The 25,240-nt window shown below is 29.9% G+C and overlaps 1 protein-coding gene across 3 annotated transcripts in view; it reads right to left on the reverse strand.

Annotated features, from left to right (window-relative positions):
* Positions 1 to 25,240, reverse strand: part of LOC145283960 (cytosol aminopeptidase-like) — a 117,922-nt gene that overhangs the window by 47,434 nt on the left and 45,248 nt on the right. For all 3 annotated transcript variants that reach the window (XM_080133060.1, XM_080133058.1, XM_080133059.1), the window contains exons 3-5: positions 21,429 to 21,589; positions 19,830 to 19,898; positions 15,556 to 15,673 (exon numbers count right to left, since the gene is read on the reverse strand). In XM_080133060.1, the coding sequence (XP_079989186.1) occupies positions 15,556 to 15,673; positions 19,830 to 19,898; positions 21,429 to 21,589 (348 nt within the window). The remainder of the gene's footprint in view (positions 1 to 15,555; positions 15,674 to 19,829; positions 19,899 to 21,428; positions 21,590 to 25,240) is intronic.

A 25,240-nucleotide genomic window follows, 5' to 3' on the forward strand; every position in this document is an offset into this window, starting at 1 on the left:
ATATTATATACATTTGTCGTGTTCCTTCGAAAATATTATATACATTTGTCGTGTTCCTTCTAAAATATTATATACATTTGTCGTGTTCCTTCAGAAAATATTATATACATTTGTCGTGTTCCTTCTAAAATATTATTTACATTTGTCGTGTTCCCTCTAAAATATTATATACATTTGTCGTGTTCCTTCTAAAATATTATTTACATTTGTCGTGTTCCTTTTAAAATATTACATACATTTGTCGTGTTCCTTCTAACATATTATATACATTTGTCGTGTTCCTTCTAAAATATTATTTACATTTGTCGTGTTCCTTCTAAAATATTATTTACATTTGTCGTATTCCTTCTAAAATATTATATACATTTGTTGTGTTCCTTCTAAAATATTATATACATTTGTCGTGTTCCTTCTAAAATATTATATACATTCGTTGTGTTACTTCTAAAATATTATATACATTTGTCGTGTTCCTTCTAAAATATTATATACATTCGTCGTGTTCCTTCTAAAATATTATATACATTTGTTGTGTTCCTTCTAAAATATTATATACATTTGTCGTGTTCCTTCTAAAATATTATATACATTTGTCGTGTTCCTTCTAAAATATTATATACATTTGTCGTGTTCCTTCTAAAATATTATTTACATTCGTCGTGTTCCTTCTAAAATATTATACACATTTGTCGTGTTCCTTCTAAAATATTATACACATTTGTCGTGTTCCTTCTACAATATTATATACATTTGTCGTGTTCCTTCTAAAATATTATATACATTCGTCGTGTTCCTTCTAAAATATTATACACATTTGTCGTGTTCCTTTTAAAATATTATACACATTTGTCGTGTTCCTTCTAAAATATTATATACATTTGTCGTGTTCCTTCTAAAATATTATATACATTTGTCGTGTTCCTTTTAAAATATTATATACATTTGTCGTGTTCCTTCTAAAATATTATATACATTCATCGTGTTCCTTCTAAAATATTATATACATTTGTCGTGTTCCTTCTAAAATATTATATACATTTGTCGTGTTCCTTCTAAAATATTATATACATTCGTCGTGTTCCTTCTAAAATATTATTTACATTCGTCGTGTTCCTTCTAAAATATTATATACATTTGTCGTGTTCCTTCTAAAATATTATTTACATTCGTCGTGTTCCTTCTAAAATATTATATACATTTGTCGTGTTCCTTCTAAAATATTATTTACATTTGTCGTGTTGCTTCTAAAATATTATATACATTTGTCGTGTTCCTTTTAAAATATTATATACATTTGTCGTGTTCCTTCTAAAATATTATTTACATTTGTCGTGTTCCTTCTAAAATATTATTTACATTCGTCGTGTTCCTTCTAAAATATTATATACATTTGTCGTGTTCCTTCTAAAATATTATATACATTTGTCGTGTTCCTTCTAAAATATTATATACATTTGTCGTGTTCCTTTTAAAATATTATATACATTTGTCGTGTTCCTTCTAAAATATTATATACATTCATCGTGTTCCTTCTAAAATATTATATACATTTGTCGTGTTCCTTCTAAAATATTATATACATTTGTCGTGTTCCTTCTAAAATATTATATACATTCGTCGTGTTCCTTCTAAAATATTATTTACATTCGTCGTGTTCCTTCTAAAATATTATATACATTTGTCGTGTTCCTTCTAAAATATTATTTACATTCGTCGTGTTCCTTCTAAAATATTATATACATTTGTCGTGTTCCTTTTAAAATATTATATACATTTGTCGTGTTCCTTCTAAAATATTATATACATTTGTCGTGTTCCTTCTAAAATATTATTTACATTTGTCGTGTTGCTTCTAAAATATTATTTACATTTGTCGTGTTCCTTCGAAAATATTATATACATTTGTCGTGTTCCTTTTAAAATATTATATACATTTGTCGTGTTCCTTTTAAAATATTATATACATTTGTCGTGTTCCTTCTAAAATATTATATACATTTGTCGTGTTCCTTCTAAAATATTATATACATTTGTCGTGTTCCTTCTAAAATATTATATACATTTGTCGTGTTCCTTCTAAAATATTATATACATTTGTCGTGTTCCTTCTAAAATATTATATACATTCGTCGTGTTCCTTCTAAAATATTATTTACATTTGTCGTGTTCCTTCTAAAATATTATATACATTTGTCGTGTTCCTTCTAAAATATTATTTACATTCGTCGTGTTCCTTCTAAAATATTATATACATTTGTCGTGTTCCTTCTAAAATATTATTTACATTTGTCGTGTTGCTTCTAAAATATTATATACATTTGTCGTGTTCCTTTTAAAATATTATATACATTTGTCGTGTTCCTTCTAAAATATTACATACATTTGTCGTGTTCCTTCTAAAATATTATTTACATTCGTCGTGTTCCTTCTAAAATATTATATACATTTGTCGTGTTCCTTCTAAAATATTATATACATTTGTCGTGTTCCTTCTAAAATATTATATACATTTGTCGTGTTCCTTCTAAAATATTATATACATTTGTCGTGTTCCTTCTAAAATATTATATACATTTGTCGTGTTCCTTCTAAAATATTATATACATTTGTCGTGTTCCTTTTAAAATATTATATACATTCGTCGTGTTCCTTCTAAAATATTATATACATTTGTCGTGTTCCTTCGAAAATATTATATACATTTGTCGTGTTCCTTCTAAAATATTATATACATTTGTCGTGTTCCTTCGAAAATATTATATACATTTGTCGTGTTCCTTCTAAAATATTATTTACATTTGTCGTGTTCCCTCTAAAATATTATATACATTTGTCGTGTTCCTTCTAAAATATTATTTACATTTGTCGTGTTCCTTTTAAAATATTACATACATTTGTCGTGTTCCTTCTAACATATTATATACATTTGTCGTGTTCCTTCTAAAATATTATTTACATTTGTCGTGTTCCTTCTAAAATATTATTTACATTTGTCGTATTCCTTCTAAAATATTATATACATTTGTTGTGTTCCTTCTAAAATATTATATACATTTGTCGTGTTCCTTCTAAAATATTATATACATTCGTTGTGTTACTTCTAAAATATTATATACATTTGTCGTGTTCCTTCTAAAATATTATTTACATTTGTCGTGTTCCTTCTAAAATATTATATACATTCGTCGTGTTCCTTCTAAAATATTATATACATTTGTTGTGTTCCTTCTAAAATATTATATACATTTGTCGTGTTCCTTCTAAAATATTATATACATTTGTCGTGTTCCTTCTAAAATATTATATACATTTGTCGTGTTCCTTCTAAAATATTATTTACATTCGTCGTGTTCCTTCTAAAATATTATACACATTTGTCGTGTTCCTTCTAAAATATTATACACATTTGTCGTGTTCCTTCTACAATATTATATACATTTGTCGTGTTCCTTCTAAAATATTATATACATTCGTCGTGTTCCTTCTAAAATATTATACACATTTGTCGTGTTCCTTTTAAAATATTATACACATTTGTCGTGTTCCTTCTAAAATATTATATACATTTGTCGTGTTCCTTCTAAAATATTATATACATTTGTCGTGTTCCTTTTAAAATATTATATACATTTGTCGTGTTCCTTCTAAAATATTATATACATTCATCGTGTTCCTTCTAAAATATTATATACATTTGTCGTGTTCCTTCTAAAATATTATATACATTTGTCGTGTTCCTTCTAAAATATTATATACATTCGTCGTGTTCCTTCTAAAATATTATTTACATTCGTCGTGTTCCTTCTAAAATATTATATACATTTGTCGTGTTCCTTTTAAAATATTATATACATTTGTCGTGTTCCTTCTAAAATATTATATACATTTGTCGTGTTCCTTCTAAAATATTATTTACATTTGTCGTGTTGCTTCTAAAATATTATTTACATTTGTCGTGTTCCTTCGAAAATATTATATACATTTGTCGTGTTCCTTTTAAAATATTATATACATTTGTCGTGTTCCTTTTAAAATATTATATACATTTGTCGTGTTCCTTCTAAAATATTATATACATTTGTCGTGTTCCTTCTAAAATATTATATACATTTGTCGTGTTCCTTCTAAAATATTATATACATTTGTTGTGTTCCTTCTAAAATATTATATACATTTGTCGTGTTCCTTCTAAAATATTATATACATTCGTCGTGTTCCTTCTAAAATATTATTTACATTTGTCGTGTTCCTTCTAAAATATTATATACATTTGTCGTGTTCCTTCTAAAATATTATTTACATTCGTCGTGTTCCTTCTAAAATATTATATACATTTGTCGTGTTCCTTCTAAAATATTATTTACATTTGTCGTGTTGCTTCTAAAATATTATATACATTTGTCGTGTTCCTTTTAAAATATTATATACATTTGTCGTGTTCCTTCTAAAATATTACATACATTTGTCGTGTTCCTTCTAAAATATTATTTACATTCGTCGTGTTCCTTCTAAAATATTATATACATTTGTCGTGTTCCTTCTAAAATATTATATACATTTGTCGTGTTCCTTCTAAAATATTATATACATTTGTCGTGTTCCTTCTAAAATATTATTTACATTTGTCGTGTTGCTTCTAAAATATTATTTACATTTGTCGTGTTCCTTCTAAAATATTATATACATTTGTCGTGTTCCTTTTAAAATATTATAAAGATTTGTCGTGTTCCTTCTAAAATATTATATACATTTGTCGTGTTCCTTCTAAAATATTATATACATTTGTCGTGTTCCTTCTAAAATATTATATACATTTGTCGTGTTCCTTCTAAAATATTATATATATTTGTCGTGTTCCTTCTAAAATATTATATACATTTGTCGTGTTCCTTCTAAAATATTATATACATTTGTCGTGTTCCTTCTAAAATATTATATACATTTGTCGTGTTCCTTCTAAAATATTATATACATTTGTCGTGTTCCTTTTAAAATATTATATACAGTTGTCGTGTTCCTTCTAAAATATTATATACATTTGTCGTGTTCCTTCGAAAATATTATATACATTTGTCGTGTTCCTTCTAAAATATTATATACATTTGTCGTTCTCCTTCGAAAATATTATATACATTTGTCGTGTTCCTTCTAAAATATTATTTACATTTGTCGTGTTCCTTCTAAAATATTATATACATTTGTCGTGTTCCTTCTAAAATATTATTTACATTTGTCGTGTTCCTTTTAAAATATTACATACATTTGTCGTGTTCCTTCTAACATATTATATACATTTGTCGTGTTCCTTCTTAAATATTATTTACATTTGTCGTGTTCCTTCTAAAATATTATTTACATTTGTCGTATTCCTTCTAAAATATTATATACATTTGTTGTGTTCCTTCTAAAATATTATATACATTTGTCGTGTTCCTTCTAAAATATTATATACATTTGTCGTGTTCCTTCTATATTATATACATTCGTTGTGTTCCTTCTAAAATATTATATACATTTGTCGTGTTCCTTCTAAAATATTATTTACATTTGTCGTGTTCCTTCTAAGATATTATATACATTCGTCGTGTTCCTTCTAAAATATTATATACATTTGTTGTGTTCCTTCTAAAATATTATATACATTTGTCGTGTTCCTTCTAAAATATTATATACATTTGTCGTGTTCCTTCTAAAATATTATTTACATTTGTCGTGTTCCTTCTAAAATATTATTTACATTTGTCGTCTTCCTTCTAAAATATTATATACATTTGTCGTGTTCCTTCTAAAATATTATATACATTTGTCGTGTTCCTTCTAAAATATTATTTACATTCGTCGTGTTCCTTTTAAAATATTATACACATTTGTCGTGTTCCTTCTAGAATATTATACACATTTGTCGTGTTCCTTCTAAAATATTATATACATTTGTCGTGTTACTTCTAAAATATTATTTACATTTGTCGTGTTCCTTCTAAAATATTATATACATTTGTCGTGTTCCTTCTAAAATATTATTTACATTTGTCGTGTTCCTTTTAAAATATTATATACATTTGTCGTGTTCCTTCTAAAATATTATTTACATTTGTCGTGTTCCTTCTAAAATATTATTTACATTTGTCGTGTTCCTTCTAAAATATTATATACATTTGTTGTGTTCCTTCTAAAATATTATATACATTTGTCGTGTTCCTTCTAAAATATTATATACATTTGTCGTGTTCCTTCTATAATATTATATACATTCGTTGTGTTACTTCTAAAATATTATATACATTTGTCGTGTTCCTTCTAAAATATTATTTACATTTGTCGTGTTCCTTCTAAAATATTATATACATTCGTCGTGTTCCTTCTAAAATATTATATACATTTGTTGTGTTCCTTCTAAAATATTATATACATTTGTCGTGTTCCTTCTAAAATATTATATACATTTGTCGTGTTCCTTCTAAAATATTATATACATTTGTCGTGTTCCTTCTAAAATATTATTTACATTCGTCGTGTTCCTTCTAAAATATTATACACATTTGTCGTGTTCCTTCTAAAATATTATACACATTTGTCGTGTTCCTTCTAAAATATTATATACATTTGTCGTGTTCCTTCTAAAATATTATATACATTCGTCGTGTTCCTTCTAAAATATTATATACATTTGTCGTGTTCCTTTTAAAATATTATACACATTTGTCGTGTTCCTTCTAAAATATTATATACATTTGTCGTGTTCCTTCTAAAATATTATATACATTTGTCGTGTTCCTTCTAAAATATTATATACATTTGTCGTGTTCCTTCGAAAATATTATATACATTTGTCGTGTTCCTTCCAAAATATTATATACATTTGTCGTGTTCCTTCCAAAATATTATATACATTTGTCGTGTTCCTTCTAAAATATTATATACATTTGTCATGTTCCTTCTAAAATACTATTTACATTCGTCGTGTTCCTTCTAAAATATTATATACATTTGTCGTGTTCCTTTTAAAATATTATATACATTTGTCGTGTTCCTTTTAAAATATTATATACATTTGTCGTGTTCCTTCTAAAATATTATATACATTTGTCGTGTTCCTTCTAAAATATTATTTACATTTGTCGTGTTGCTTCTAAAATATTATTTACATTTGTCGTGTTCCTTCGAAAATATTATATACATTTGTCGTGTTCCTTTTAAAATATTATATACATTTGTCGTGTTCCTTTTAAAATATTATATACAGTTGTCGTGTTCCTTCTAAAATATTATATACATTTGTCGTGTTCCTTCTAAAATATTATATACATTTGTCGTGTTCCTTCTAAAATATTATATACATTTGTCGTGGTCCTTCTAAAATATTATATACATTCGTCGTGTTCCTTCTAAAATATTATTTACATTTGTCGTGTTCCTTCTAAAATATTATATACATTTGTCGTGTTCCTTCTAAAATATTATTTACATTCGTCGTGTTCCTTCTAAAATATTATATACATTTGTCGTGTTCCTTCTAAAATATTATTTACATTTGTCGTGTTGCTTCTAAAATATTATATACATTTGTCGTGTTCCTTTTAAAATATTATATACATTTGTCGTGTTCCTTCTAAAATATTACATACATTTGTCGTGTTCCTTCTAAAATATTATTTACATTCGTCGTGTTCCTTCTAAAATATTATATACATTTGTCGTGTTCCTTCTAAAATATTATATACATTTGTCGTGTTCCTTCTAAAATATTATATACATTTGTCGTGTTCCTTCTAAAATATTATATACATTTGTCGTGTTCCTTCTAAAATATTATTTACATTTGTCGTGTTGCTTCTAAAATATTATTTACATTTGTCGTGTTCCTTCTAAAATATTATATACATTTGTCGTGTTCCTTCTAAAATATTATATACATTTGTCGTGTTCCTTCTAAAATATTATATACATTTGTCGTGTTGCTTCTAAAATATTATATACATTCGTCGTGTTCCTTCTAAAATATTATATACATTTGTCGTGTTCCTTCTAAAATATTATATACATTTGTCGTGTTCCTTTTAAAATATTATATACATTCGTCGTGTTCCTTCTAAAATATTATATACATTTGTCGTGTTCCTTCGAAAATATTATATACATTTGTCGTGTTCCTTCTAAAATATTATATACATTTGTCGTGTTCCTTCGAAAATATTATATACATTTGTCGTGTTCCTTCTAAAATATTATTTACATTTGTCGTGTTCCCTCTAAAATATTATATACATTTGTCGTGTTCCTTCTAAAATATTATTTACATTTGTCGTGTTCCTTTTAAAATATTACATACATTTGTCGTGTTCCTTCTAACATATTATATACATTTGTCGTGTTCCTTCTAAAATATTATTTACATTTGTCGTGTTCCTTCTAAAATATTATTTACATTTGTCGTGTTCCTTCTAAAATATTATATACATTTGTTGTGTTCCTTCTAAAATATTATATACATTCGTTGTGTTACTTCTAAAATATTATATACATTCGTCGTGTTCCTTCTAAAATATTATTTACATTCGTCGTGTTCCTTCTAACATATTATATACATTTGTCGTGTTCCTTCTAAAATATTATTTACATTTGTCGTGTTCCTTCTAAAATATTATATACATTTGTTGTGTTCCTTCTAAAATATTATATACATTTGTCGTGTTCCTTCTAAAATATTATATACATTCGTTGTGTTACTTCTAAAATATTATATACATTTGTCGTGTTCCTTCTAAAATATTATTTACATTTGTCGTGTTCCTTCTAAAATATTATACACATTTGTCGTGTTCCTTCTAAAATATTATATACATTTGTCGTGTTCCTTCTAAAATATTATATACATTCGTCGTGTTCCTTCTAAAATATTATACACATTTGTCGTGTTCCTTTTAAAATATTATACACATTTGTCGTGTTCCTTCTAAAATATTATATACATTTGTCGTGTTCCTTCTAAAATATTATATACATTTGTCGTGTTCCTTCTAAAATATTATATACATTTGTCGTGTTCCTTCTAAAATATTATATACATTTGTCGTGTTCCTTCCAAAATATTATATACATTTGTCGTGTTCCTTCCAAAATATTATATACATTTGTCGTGTTCCTTCTAAAATATTATATACATTTGTCATGTTCCTTCTAAAATATTATTTACATTCGTCGTGTTCCTTCTAAAATATTATATACATTTGTCGTGTTCCTTTTAAAATATTATATACATTTGTCGTTTTCCTTTTAAAATATTATATACATTTGTCGTGTTCCTTCTAAAATATTACATACATTTGTCGTGTTCCTTCTAAAATAGTATTTACATTTGTCGTGTTGCTTCTAAAATATTATTTACATTTGTCGTGTTCCTTCGAAAATATTATATACATTTGTCGTGTTCCTTTTAAAATATTATATACATTTGTCGTGTTCCTTTTAAAATATTATATACATTTGTCGTGTTCCTTCTAAAATATTATATACATTTGTCGTGTTCCTTCTAAAATATTATATACATTTGTCGTGTTCCTTCTAAAATATTATATACATTCGTCGTGTTCCTTCTAAAATATTATTTACATTTGTCGTGTTCCTTCTAAAATATTATATACATTTGTCGTGTTCCTTCTAAAATATTATTTACATTCGTCGTGTTCCTTCTAAAATATTATATACATTTGTCGTGTTCCTTCTAAAATATTATTTACATTTGTCGTGTTGCTTCTAAAATATTATATACATTTGTCGTGTTCCTTTTAAAATATTATATACATTTGTCGTGTTCCTTCTAAAATATTACATACATTTGTCGTGTTCCTTCTAAAATATTATTTACATTCGTCGTGTTCCTTCTAAAATATTATATACATTTGTCGTGTTCCTTCTAAAATATTATATACATTTGTCGTGTTCCTTCTAAAATATTATATACATTTGTCGTGTTCCTTCTAAAATATTATTTACATTTGTCGTGTTGCTTCTAAAATATTATTTACATTTGTCGTGTTCCTTCTAAAATATTATATACATTTGTCGTGTTCCTTTTCAAATATTATAAAGATTTGTCGTGTTCCTTCTAAAATATTATATACATTTGTCGTGTTCCTTCTAAAATATTATATACATTTGTCGTGTTCCTTCTAAAATATTATATACATTTGTCGTGTTCCTTCTAAAATATTATATATATTTGTCGTGTTCCTTCTAAAATATTATATACATTTGTCGTGTTCCTTCTAAAATATTATATACATTTGTCGTGTTCCTTCTAAAATATTATATACATTTGTCGTGTTCCTTCTAAAATATTATATACATTTGTCGTGTTCCTTTTAAAATATTATATACAGTTGTCGTGTTCCTTCTAAAATATTATATACATTTGTCGTGTTCCTTCGAAAATATTATATACATTTGTCGTGTTCCTTCTAAAATATTATATACATTTGTCGTGTTCCTTCGAAAATATTATATACATTTGTCGTGTTCCTTCGAAAATATTATATACATTTGTCGTGTTCCTTCTAAAATATTATATACATTTGTCGTGTTCCTTCTAAAATATTATTTACATTTGTCGTGTTCCTTTTAAAATATTACATACATTTGTCGTGTTCCTTCTAACATATTATATACATTTGTCGTGTTCCTTCTAAAATATTATTTACATTTGTCGTGTTCCTTCTAAAATATTATATACATTTGTCGTATTCCTTCTAAAATATTATATACATTTGTTGTGTTCCTTCTAAAATATTATATACATTTGTCGTGTTCCTTCTAAAATATTATATACATTTGTCGTGTTCCTTCTATAATATTATATACATTCGTTGTGTTCCTTCTAAAATATTATATACATTTGTCGTGTTCCTTCTAAAATATTATTTACATTTGTCGTGTTCCTTCTAAGATATTATATACATTCGTCGTGTTCCTTCTAAAATATTATATACATTTGTTGTGTTCCTTCTAAAATATTATATACATTTGTCGTGTTCCTTCTAAAATATTATATACATTTGTCGTGTTCCTTCTAAAATATTATTTACATTTGTCGTGTTCCTTCTAAAATATTATTTACATTTGTCGTGTTCCTTCTAAAATATTATATACATTTGTCGTGTTCCTTCTAAAATATTATATACATTTGTCGTGTTCCTTCTAAAATATTATATACATTTGTCGTGTTCCTTCTAAAATATTATTTACATTCGTCGTGTTCCTTTTAAAATATTATACACATTTGTCGTGTTCCTTCTAGAATATTATACACATTTGTCGTGTTCCTTCTAAAATATTATATACATTTGTCGTGTTCCTTCTATAATATTATATACATTCGTTGTGTTACTTCTAAAATATTATATACATTTGTCGTGTTCCTTCTAAAATATTATTTACATTTGTCGTGTTCCTTCTAAAATATTATATACATTCGTCGTGTTCCTTCTAAAATATTATATACATTTGTTGTGTTCCTTCTAAAGTATTATATACATTTGTCGTGTTCCTTCTAAAATATTATATACATTTGTCGTGTTCCTTCTAAAATATTATTTACATTCGTCGTGTTCCTTCTAAAATATTATACACATTTGTCGTGTTCCTTCTAAAATATTATACACATTTGTCGTGTTCCTTCTAAAATATTATATACATTTGTCGTGTTCCTTCTAAAATATTATATACATTCGTCGTGTTCCTTCTAAAATATTATACACATTTGTCGTGTTCCTTTTAAAATATTATACACATTTGTCGTGTTCCTTCTAAAATATTATATACATTTGTCGTGTTCCTTCTAAAATATTATATACATTTGTCGTGTTCCTTCTAAAATATTATATACATTTGTCGTGTTCCTTCGAAAATATTATATACATTTGTCGTGTTCCTTCCAAAATATTATATACATTTGTCGTGTTCCTTCCAAAATATTATATACATTTGTCGTGTTCCTTCTAAAATATTATATACATTTGTCATGTTCCTTCTAAAATATTATATACATTTGTCGTGTTCCTTCTAAAATATTATATACATTTGTCGTGTTCCTTCTAAAATATTATATACATTTGTCGTGTTCCTTCTAAAATATTATACACATTTGTCGTGTTCCTTCTAAAATATTATATACATTTGTCGTGTTCCTTCTAAAATATTATATACATTTGGCGTGTTCCTTCTAAAATATTATATACATTTGTCGTGTTCCTTCTAAAATATTATATACATTTGTCGTGTTCCTTCGAAAATATTATATACATTTGTCGTGTTCCTTCCAAAATATTATATACATTTGTCGTGTTCCTTCTAAAATATTATATACATTTGTCGTGTTCCTTCTAAAATATTATATACATTTGTCGTGTTCCTTCCAAAATATTATATACATTTGTCGTGTTCCTTCTAAAATATTATATACATTTGTCGTGTTCCTTCTAAAATATTATATACATTTGTCGTGTTCCTTCTAAAATATTATATACATTTGTCGTGTTCCTTCGAAAATATTATATACATTTGTCGTGTTCCTTCTAAAATATTATATACATTTGTCGTGTTCCTTCTAAAATATTATTTACATTCGTCGTGTTCCTTCTAAAATATTATATACATTTGTCGTGTTCCTTTTAAAATATTATATACATTTGTCGTGTTCCTTCTAAAATATTATATACATTTGTCGTGTTCCTTCTAAAATATTATATACATTTGTCGTGTTCCTTCTAAAATATTATATATATTTGTCGTGTTCCTTCTAAAATATTATATACATTTGTCGTGTTCCTTCTAAAATATTATTTACATTCGTCGTGTTCCTTCTAAAATATTATATGCATTTGTCGTGTTCCTTCTAAAATATTATTTACATTTTTCGTGTTCCTTTTAAAATATTATATGCATTTGTCGTGTTCCTTCTAAAATATTATTTACATTTATCGTGTTCCTTCTAAAATATTATATACATTTGTCGTGTTCCTTCTAAAATATTATTTACATTTGTCGTGTTCCTTCTAAAATATTATATACATTTGTCGTGTTCCTTCTAAAATATTATATACATTCGTCGTGTTCCTTCTAAAATATTATATACATTCGTTGTGTTCCTTCCAAAATATTATATACATTTGTCGTGTTCCTTCTAAAATATTATATACATTTGTCGTGTTCCTTCTAAAATATTATTTACATTTGTCGTGTTCCTTTTAAAATATTATATACATTTGTCGTGTTCCTTCTAAAATATTATTTACATTTGTCGTGTTCCTTCGAAAATATTATATACATTTGTTGTGTTCCTTCGAAAATATTATATACATTTGTCGTGTTCCTTCTAAAATATTATATACATTTGTCGTGTTCCTTCTAAAATATTATATACATTTGTCGTGTTCCTTCTAAAATATTATATACATTTGTCGTGTTCCTTCTAAAATATTATACACATTTGTCGTGTTCCTTCTAAAATATTATACACATTCGTCGTGTTCCTTCTAAAATATTATATACATTTGTCGTGTTCCTTCTAAAATATTACATACATTTGTCGTGTTCCTTCTAAAATATTATTTACATTTGTCGTGTTCCTTTTAAAATATTATATACATTCGTCGTGTTCCTTTTAAAATATTATCTACATTTGTCGTGTTCCTTTTAAAATATTATTTACATTTGTCGTGTTCCTTCTAAAATATTATTTACATTCGTCGTGTTCCTTCTAAAATATTATATACATTTGTCGTGTTCCTTCTAAAATATTATATACATTTGTCGTGTTCCTTCTAAAATATTATTTACATTCGTCGTGTTCCTTCTAAAATATTATATACATTTGTCGTGTTCCTTCTAAAATATTATATACATTTGTTGTGTTCCTTCTAAAATATTATTTACATTTGTCGTGTTCCTTCTAAAATATTATATACATTTGTCGTGTTCCTTCTAAAATATTATATACATTTGTTGTGTTCCTTCTAAAATATTATATACATTTGTCGTGTTCCTTCTAAAATATTATTTACATTCGTCGTGTTCCTTCTAAAATATTATATACATTTGTCGTGTTCCTTCTAAAATATTATATACATTTGTCGTGTTCCTTCTAAAATATTATATACATTTGTCGTGTTCCTTCTGAAATATTATATACATTTGTTGTGTTCCTTCTAAAATATTATATACATTTGTCGTGTTCCTTCTAAAATATTATATACATTTGTGGTGTTCCTTCTAAAATATTATATACATTTGTGGTGTTCCTTCTAAAATATTGTATACATTTGTCGTGTTCCTTCTAAAATATTATATACATTTGTCGTGTACCTTCTAAAATATTATATACATTTGTCGTGTTCCTTCTAAAATATTATATACATTTGTCGTGATCCTTCTAAAATATTATATACATTCGTCGTGTTCCTTCTAAAATATTATATACATTTGTCGTGTTCCTTCTAAAATATTATATACATTTGTCGTGTTCCTTCTAAAATATTATATACATTTGTCGTGTTCCTTCTAAAATATTATATACATTCGTCGTGTTCCTTCTCACAAAAGCTGTCGCCATATTTTTGTTTTAGAACTTATCCATTAAATTCTCATGTTGTGAGAATTGAACTTTTTTTCAGGGTAAAATTAATCCTAACAAGTCTTGAGTCATGCAGCCCTGTTGACAGCTTAGAAAGGTGGACCACATAGGACGACCGAGCACAAATGTTACATATTGACCGAACAAAGGCAAGTAAGCTCGACGATTATTATTATGATTGTTATTGATATTTGTAAAAGTAGAACGTCAGAGAGCATGCTATCAAAGAAAAACAAATATTTACAGATAACAATTATTTATGTTAAAAAAAAAGTTTCCCAGAAACGTTAACTTGATAAAAAAGAATGTTAAAACATTAAAAAAATATGTGACGAAGGTAGATCATCCGGTTTGTGTCTTTGGTTACGTGCCGTTAATGACGTAACAAGATAGCTTGGCAATACATGTAATGAGTTTAGTTTAGAGTTTGGAGTCAGACTGAAAAAAATCAAACAAGTTAACATAAAAGATATCGGCTCCGCGTTTTGGAAGCTAACTGAAACTCACACATACATACAAAAATAGAACATTTTTTTCCGCTAGAACTCACACTGTATAACGTTAAAAAGACATCTGTTAAATAGACGCTGCTTATATACACTCACTCCACAACACATGAAAAAATACCCGTGCATCTATAAGCTGCTCAAAACTATGCCTGTACTAACATGTGCCCGATATTGCCTGTACTTTCCCAGAGATTGGAATGGAAAGTAATATCTACAGCATTACAACAGTAACAGTCAATTTCTTACTGGTAATATTGCGAGTTAAGTAACTCAACATTTTATTATCATAATTGCAAACCGCACATGGACATGAAAACATTATCCGAAATAAACATAATGTAAAAATTTACGTCTTGCACTCAGCGTCACCCTGGCTCAATATTCAACAAACTGCCTTTTATATAACGAAAGCCTGCTAACCTTTCATCAGCATTCAAATTTTCTGTAAAACATGACAGTTGCATGGGTGGCTTCCTTTTATCAGCTGGTTTCAATTCGTCATATTTGTGCTCAGATAAATGGCAACCTTCAGCAGCAGCTGTAATACACAAGAAAAAAAAAAGAATACAGGACATGTTATATACGATGAAGGGCAGGTTTTCCAAAACTTTATGGCATTATGGACCTCCTGAGCAGAGCAAAGGATTTGTTACAGAGCACTAAGAAGATATATTAATATTAATTTATTTTTATTTCGGACTACTAGTCTCATCTTTCTTAGTTGTTGTTTTCCATTTTTTTTATTGGATTGTTTATTCACAACGTTTCGGCCAACTAATTCCTCTGGCCTTCGTCAGGTGGTAACCGCGACGGATAGGAACTTCGAATCTCCTAACTGCATTCTCAGCCATCACTGCCATCCGTAGTTGTTGTCGTCTCACCACATTTTGGCCAATTAACCTCTGGCACGCTTTGGGTGGGATTGAAACCACTATCTTCAGACAATGTTCATCTGGAACTGTAGAGATTCAACATCTCTATCAACTGCGCCACGGGCCCCGAAGGGCGATCAAGGGTGGATTTTTTGATCTTATAAATCCACGTTTATTTATTATCTGATCTTCCATAGTCGGGTCCGTACCGATTGGTATATGAATTCCAATTAAGGAATAATATATATATACACTAAGAAGATAATTTATAAAATAAATACAAAAAACATTAATTTCAAATTTAATGCTTACAAATAGCACTTTTGTTCTTAATTTATGGCCATTTTTAACGATTTCTTCCTTCAAACATATCAATCTTGCTATATATAAGGGTTTCGCAAACTTCAAGACCCCATGGAGTCCCTGAGTCAGGATAAAGTTTTCATGGAGTACTAACAGAAAATTTTTTAAAATAAACATGAAAAACATTAATTTCAAATTTTAACTTGTTCATTAGTTGTTTGTGATTTTACAATATTTTTATGTTTACAACCATTTCTAATAATTTCTAAAATAAACATGAAAAATATTAATTTGAAATTTTAACTTATACGTGTTCATTAGTTGTTTCTGTTTGTGATTTTATTATATTTTTGTTTACAATTATTTTTTTGTTTTTGATTGATCAAAAATTGTTACATTTTTTGTTAACTTATTTTTTTTATTTTCTTTCTCATGAACCATCCGGAAACTCTTTACACCTGTAGTTATGTATTGTACCCTTTCCCAGTAAAAAAAACAGATCAATAATTAAATGTTTGCAGCCATTTGATTTTTTCATATAAAACATTTGGTCCTCTTTAAGCCCCTGGGCTCTGTGGAGCCCACTTTGGGAAACCCTGATCTAGAGCATGAATGTTATTTGTATATCTATGATAATTCCCTCTGACACGTAGCTAGAACTTTCATAGGAGATAATAATTTATTACACTTATCTACGAATAAATTTCCTTATCTTTGTGCTATGTCTATCTTTAGAAAGGTAGGAATGATTTAAGTACTTCTATCTATGAAAATTACAATATATCACGATCTGTCCTTACTAAGCCCTAAATTGCAACTCTTATATCACTTCTTTTTTTTTTTTCTTTTTTTTTTGTTAACTTATTTTTTTTATTTTCTTTCTCATGAACCATCCGGAAACTCTTTACACTCACGCTCACCCCCAACAAGGCATATTGTCACTTGGACGTAAGGGCTACTAATTGGGATCATGCTTAGGAAAGATTAACAAGATGTTAGTTTACATTACATTTAAACTTCTGCATATCAGTACAGTCAGGGAAGCAGATAGCAGGAAGGGAATTCCAAAGTCTAGCTGTTGGAGGGAAGAAACTATTAGAATAGAAAGCTTTCTGGCATTTAGGAACCTCAACAGTGAACGGGTGTGATTTTGTTGCTAAGCGGGTTTGTCAGGGATATGTACATCAAGGGGTCACAAGTGCAACAAGTTCATCAGTGCACATTCCATTAAAATGTTTTTAAAACAGGCAGAGGGATGCAACATTGTGGCGATGGGACAGGGGTTGGAGTTTAGTTGACAAAGTGGGACATATTAAATTGAAAACCCTTTTTTTGGATCCTATCCAAGAGGAAGAGGTTAGTGGTAGATGCACCAGCCGAGATGTGGCAACAATACTCTGTGCATGGGTGAATGGTGGCCTTGTAGAGGTACAGGATACTATAAGGTGTGAGTAGTTTTCTAGGATGATAAAGTGAACCCACTTTCTTTGCAGCAATGTCTTCAATGTATTTGTTCCAGTTTACATTGCCCGTGAATGTGAAGCTGAGGAGTTTGAAGGATAAAAACACATCATTTTTATTTTCTTATTACATTGTATTCATTGTTTCAGGAAGGCAGATATAACGACTACTAGTGAGCATATCTACATCACCATCCCATCATTCCTTCCTGCTACCTGTTTCCCTGTCTGTACTGATATGCAGAAGTTTAAATGTAATGTAAACAAACATCTTGTTAATCTTTCTTAGGCATGGTTCCAAATAGTACCACCTTACATCCAAGTGGTGACATGCCTTGTTCGGGGTAAATGTGAGTAAAAAATGTGGAGAAAATATATGTCGAAGATATTGAGGTTGTGCAGAAGTTTTGTTACCCTGGTGATAGTGGTATCATTTGAGCACAGGGAAGAGTTTGAGCTAGTGTAATTACTAGAGTTAAGGGTGGATGGAGTAACTTTTGCCATTAGAAGTTTAAATGTAATGTAAACAAACATCTTGCTAATCTTTCTTGGGCATGGTCCCAATTAGTAGCCCCTTACATCTAAGTGGCGATATGCCTTGTTTGGGGTGAAGGCAAGTAAAAAAAAAAAAAAACGCCAACTGTCTTTATGTGCGTTCACCGATGAAAAATTCAGAGAAACATTAGCAACTCAACAGTGATGGTAAGAAATGATATAAGAATAATACAACCGATGTGTAATGTGAATATTAGATACTTTGATCTGATGACCTCAGAGGAAAATTAAATCTGAACGGTATAGTGAGATGTATGCAGAACAGGAGACTTTGATGGTTTGGCCACATTGAATAAATGGATGAAAGTTCCTTGGGTTAATAGATGTAGAACAGTTGAGGAAGTGTGTCCAGTTTATGGAAGAAGGCCAAGGAAAACATTGGAGGAAGTTATAAAGAATAGATTTGAAGAAAGAGAAATAAAAACAGACCTGTCCAGAGATAGGCTAGTTGAGAAGTTAATTTCTAAAAGCCGTTCTAACACATGCAAACATTTAAAATGAATGTCAAACTGCTGCTGATGATGAATAAGAACAAAGAGAAAGCCTTACCCACACAAAATTATATAACCAGAAGTTTTTTAAAGGCTAAAAGCCACTCGAGGATACGGTTAATGAGATGTGTTATGTAAACACGGGGCAACGCCAGGTAGAAAGAATTTATTTAGTTATCGGTTTATCTATCTGTCTGTCTAGCGGAGTAAATAACAGAATTGAATCGTGGGAAACAATAAGTTGAGCAAGCATGCAGGTGCAGAGGGGGTCAGGGGGCTATGCTGTGACATGAACGATCAAGTTGTATTGGAAAAGATAGGTTAAACAAGTCTCCCCATAAGGGGGAGACGGTTTCGAAGTGGATGCAGAGAAACCACAAGCCAAAGATCGTCATTGACTCCAGTTTTTGTTGGAGTGAATAAAATATATTTAAAAACACTCAGTCATCTTGGGTTCCCGCCTTGTTAAAACAAATTCCAGCTCCTCCAAGGATGATCAACAAATTTCCCAGAGGCACCAGCAGAAGACAAATATGTCGGCAATGTTTTGTGTATTATATATGTTCTGACACACACGCACCCACACACAGAGACCAGGCAAGTCACGGACTGATAAAAAGAGTTAAATAAAACCGTTAACCAAACCGTTAAATAGAAGAAACATACAAACAGATAAGAAAGAGATGATCGTTTATATTTAACAGACAGATTATCAGTTGAATGATGAAGAATATTATGAAAGAGTTCAAAATAATGAGTGGAATTTGATGACTTATGAGGATGGTTTATGGTGAATATTTGAAGACGACTATGTAGCCCACAGAGAAGCAATCCCATGGCAATATGTTCCACAAAGGAGAAATTCTTGAAAAGAAACTCTGTTCATAGAAATTATGTTTGATGTTCAGCACACGAAGGGAGAAAGGCAAGTTCTTAGCAATTGTACAAGGCAGACGAGTAACCAATGAAAGATAAAAATATGTCAAATGGTTATTTCCATGCGAATGACTCACCCATTGCATCTCCACAGGGATCCACAAGGACTTCATACTGATCTGCAGATCTCAGCTGAAGTACACCTTCTGAAAAACAAAACATTTGATATTGTTAGCACGACTGAAGAAATGTTAATGAGTGTAAACATTCTAAAATGGGGTAAAGTTGTAGTATACAGGGTGGAACTATAAAATTGTTGCCCTAGAAAAGACGACATGATTCCATTTCCGTTTTTTGAAAACTGGTTTTCTTTTTTTTGTTGCAGACCATCTACTAGCTGGCCAGTTGTGTACAAATCCCAAGAGCGATAGGAGTCTTCTATCATGTCTGAAAATGACACAATGTTCAACGAGCGAGATCAGAGATGCGCTGCTATACAACTCATGCTCTCTACCGATCAAAGTTATGACAACAGGACCATTGCCAGCACCCTCAAAATGCAAATCTGGACAGTTCAACGCTTGAGGGCATGCCCAGGATGATGAAAACAAAGTTTTCAGCCACGGTTATGGTCTTTGGTGTGGTTTCAAGCAAAGGCCACATCATGCCACCTCACATCTTCGAAATTGGCTTGAAAATCAACACCAAAGTGTACTTGGATGTGCTGAAGAGTGTGGTGATCCCCTTGTGCAATGAGGTGGCTGCTGGAACATCCTAGGTATGGCAGCAGGACTCGACGCTAGCCCACAAGTCCAAAGAAATCTAGGCTTGGTTTCAAAAAGAGTGCTACGACTTTGTACCCTTCTCTCACTGCCTCCCTCTTCCTCCGACCTGAACCTGCTGGACTACTTCGTTTGGTCATACATCGAGAACATCACCAACATGACCTCCCACAACATGAAAGCCAACCTGATCACCACCATCTGCTGAGTATTCGCAGAGTTCTTGCTAGCGCTTCTTGAAAAAGCATGCTCCAAGTTCCGGACCCGTATCGAGGCGGTGATTGAGGCTGAAGGCGGCTACATTGAATATATGTCAGTTCTATTGCATAATAAAGTTACTTCAATTGATTTTTTCATTAAAAATTTTAAAATAAAGCTGTAGTGTTGTTTCATTGTTCTACCCTGCAGTTAACAGCCAAAAACTTTAAAAATATATCATATAAATACAATAAATAACTTTAAAATGCATTAAAATTTCATTTTCTACCGACCTGTATATTTTTAACATTCTGAAACTGTTTTCATGTTTTTTGTTTTCCAATTTTAACAGTAGATTATGTTTAAAGCTCTCTTTTCCAACACACAAGAAACAAAGTGACTGCTTGTTGCTATATTGTTGGTGGGACTTCATTTCTTAAGAAAAATAGTGAAACCAAAAAAAAAAAACAGAAAATAATTTTTCACACCGCTAGCTCTAAGTGGCAAGTCCTACTCCCCAACTTAGGATTAATGGTGAGGCAAGTCATTTTTTTCTTATCTTTCCAGTCTGAAGTTAAAGCTAAGTAACCACTTTCAAAAAACCTCTCAGGTAGTAAAAGAAATACTTAATCGATTTATATGATTTTTGGAATATGATATCTTCATTCTGTGATGAATACATACATCATAAAAATTTTCTGTATTTTTGTTTTTTCTAATACGGTTGAGTTCTAAATAGCAACCCAGGAAACTTACTTGCAACAGCTGCTCTCACATTTTCTCTGCCTTCGTCTAGTTCCTCGTGTTCATTGAAGCCTTGTCCCTTTTTGCCAACGTTCACTACGGACACCAAAGGGAATTCATCATGGAGGCCAAACAACAAGTGGCTTTTGCCTTTCTTAAAGGAATTTCCAAACCTAAAAAATAAAAAAAATAGAAAGAGAATTATAAAAATTGATTTAAATATTTATAAATGAAACAATTATATTTTTAGTGCTACAAAAATTTTAAATTGCATTTTATGTGGAGATTTTCTTTTCCTTGCAACCTCTTTCCTACAAAAGAGACGTTGCTGTCTCTGCTCTATTATTATTTTCATGGCAAGTGCTCTACTGAACTCCAATTTATGGTTTCCCCATGCCAAACTTTCACAAAAAACACTCGACTAGTTACAACCACTATAAACGATTTCCCTCACTCTCTATCTGTGCCTAAATCTAAACGCAGATTCCATGAACAAAGCTTCTTTCCAAGAACTGCCTGTCTGTGGAACACTGTTCCGTTGGCCTGCTTCCCGGTTGAATACAACATAGTAGCCTTCAAATCCAATGTAAACAAATTCTTGTTGAACCATCCCCATAAATAATCAAATTCTACTCAATCTTCACCCTTAACGATTACTACACTACCACCTTACATTCATTTACCTTTATCCTCGAGTGGCCTTCAGGCCTTGATAAGTGATGACTCCCAAGTAAAAAAAAAAAAAAAAAAAAAAAAAGATACATTCTGTTGTATCTTTACTGCTGCTATGCCAACCTCCTTGATATTATCAAATTAAATGAAAAGTTATTGGCAAAAAAGCAGGAAAATGTCTAGTAACTAAAAAAGAAAAAGCGTTGGAAAAATTAATTGTGTACAAGTATATACGTCCGCAAAGGTCTCTTGAATGTGCTTGCGGTGGGTTACTGTTCTATGGAACAGCAATGTGAACAAAGTAATCAACATTTTGTTTATATGTATTATTCCTCCATATGTTGAGTTTCAGAAGAGTTTCCCATGGGTAGTTATTCTATACAAGCCATGGAGATGACAAATTCTCAGTCAGCCAAAGAACAAAAGATCCTTTTCGTGTTGACGTGAAAAAAAAAAAAAAAAAAAAAAAAACATATAAGAATACTAAATAGGTTTAATTTTTATGGAGCAATTCTGATCTCTGATTGGTTGATAGCAGAACGTGAATTCATTTCATTCGTCATTTCCTAGCAGCAGCGTTTATAAATTGTGAGGAGCCACATTTCAGTATTTTGCGCTCTTGCCACTTATTCACCTTGTTATTATCGTTATTTGTTGCTGTCGTTCATATTTCTTGTTATTGCTATTTCCTTTATATATTACTAGCAAAAGTACCCGTCGTTGACTGGGTTCAAAAACGGCCAAAAAATGGACTCTGATTTATGAAAGTATAAAACAGCAATACAAACAGAGTAAACAACCTTTTGTTTATTGAACTGAAACAGTCATCCGTGCAGTTAGTGTGCACAACAGCAAAAGCCTCAGTTTGTGCGCTTGGCTAAAAACAAACATTAAGAGATAGAGTGACTTTCATATTCATGGTGTTGTATGTTAGGATTTGAAAAAATTGGGATCCTTAGATGTAAGAAAGCCTTCTATTCTAATAGCTTCTTCCCCAGAACCGCTAGACTTTGGAATTCCCTTCCAGGGTTCCTGATTCTCCGACCGTACTGACATGCAGAAGTTTTAGTGTAATGTGAACAGACATCTTGCTGCTCAACTCCCTACATAGTATCCCTGCAACTTATGTCTCTGATAGTAGCCTCCTACATTAAAGTGGCACTGTGCCTTATTTGGGGTGAAAATGTAATTAAAAAAAATTAAATTAAAAAAAAGAGCTAGCAGCAAACCGAAGTTGGTGGCGCAGTAGCCTTCACAAAGGAAAGGCAGAAATCGAGACAAAAATAAAGGCCAGATTTGAACCAAAAGGCACAATCCTGGTAACTACCCATGCACTACTTGTGAGGAAACTTTCCAGACTGAGCGTGGAATGCTACAACAGCGTAGGATAAAGCATTGAGATCCTGACTAGTCATCTTCAGCTATGAAGGACTCTGTGATGATGATAATGACGTTAGGATTAGGTCGCTCTCCAGTTTTCACTGTTCAAGTGTAAATAGGTTATCAACTGCTTTGATAACAGAAGAATACATTAAACCTGTTTTTTTTCTTTCAGTCATTTGCAATTGGGCAAGCAATAATGAAAAAAAAAAAAAAAAAAGACGCAAATTCCATGAACAAAGATTTTTCCCAGAACTGTCCGTCTGTGGAACACTGTTTTGCTGGCCTGCTTCCTGGTTGAATATAACATAGTAGCTTTCAAATCCAATGTAAACAAATTCTTGTTGAACCATCCCCATAAATAATCGAATTCTACCCAATCTACACCCTTAATGATTACTAAACTACCACCTTACATTTATTTACCTTTATCCTCGAGTGGCCTTCGGGCCTTGATAAGTGGTGACTCCCAAGTAAAAAAAAAAAAAAAAAAAAAAATACATTCTGTTGTATCTTTATTGGTGCTATGCCACCTCCACATTACGATCAAATTAAATGAAAAGTTATTGGCAAAAAAGCAGAAAAAAGCATAATACCATGTAATTAAAAAAGAAAAAGCGTTGGAAAAATTGTATACAAGTATATACGTCCTCAAAGGTCTCTTGAATGTGCTTGTGGTGGGTTACTGTTCTATGGAACAGCAATGTGAACAAAGTAAACAACATTTTGTTTATATATATTATTCCTTAATTGGAATTCATTTTTGATATATTAATTTATTTTTGTTTCGGACTATTATTCTCATCTTTATTAGTTGTTGTTTTTCACGATGTTTCAGCCAACTATTCCTCTGGCCTTTGTCAGGTGGTAACTACGACGGATAGGAGATTCAAAGTTCCTATCCGTCGCGGTTACCACCTGACGAAGGCCAGAGGAATAGTTGGCCGAAACGTTGTGAAAAACAACAACCAATAAAGATGAGAATAATAGTCCGAAATAAAAATAAAAATAAATATTTTGTTTATTTGAACTGAAGCAGTCAGCCGTACAGTTTGTGTGTATGGCAGCAAAAGCCTCAGTATGCGCTTGGCTAAGAGATAGAATGACTTTTGCATTCATGGTGTTTTACGTTAGGATTAGGTCGCTCTACATTTTTCACTGTTCAAGTGTAAGAAGGTTATCAACAGCTTTGATAACAGGAGAATGCATTAAACCTGTTTTTTTTTTTTCTTTCACTTATTTGCACTTGGGCAAGCAGCAACAGAAAAAAAAAAAAAAAAGGTACCAGATTTTTAAATATCAGTTGGCATGGAGACTAGTATAAATATTTGTTAAAATATAAGACTAAGTAAAGCCTCCTATTTTTTTTTTTAACTCAAAAAGTTGAAGAGTTACGAAGGACAGGAGTGGTACCATTAAAACGAGCGACATTTTGTGCTCCAGAATGCATTTTTCTACATAATCATCACCATTCCCAATGCACTTTTGCCAGGAATTCAATAACATATCTCCGATTCTGATGCACATCCATGATAGAGATTGTCAATATCTGCAACAGAGAGATGAAACTTTCAGGTCATGAAGGCATAAGTTCAGTCATCATAACAATGCAATTTGCAATCCTCTTGGGGTAAAACAAAAAATAGGAAGCATTACTTTTGGAACGTCCCCTTGTATATCTGTTCAGATGGAACTGGCATGATATTGTAAACAGGATATGTTTTAGACAAAATTCAGGAAGAGAATTACGGGGTCGACTTTGAAGATAAGCT

The sequence above is a fragment of the Euprymna scolopes genome, chromosome 8 (assembly GCF_053919585.1).
Source record: "Euprymna scolopes isolate OS-2025 chromosome 8, ASM5391958v1, whole genome shotgun sequence".
NCBI lineage: Eukaryota > Metazoa > Mollusca > Cephalopoda > Sepiida > Sepiolidae > Euprymna > Euprymna scolopes.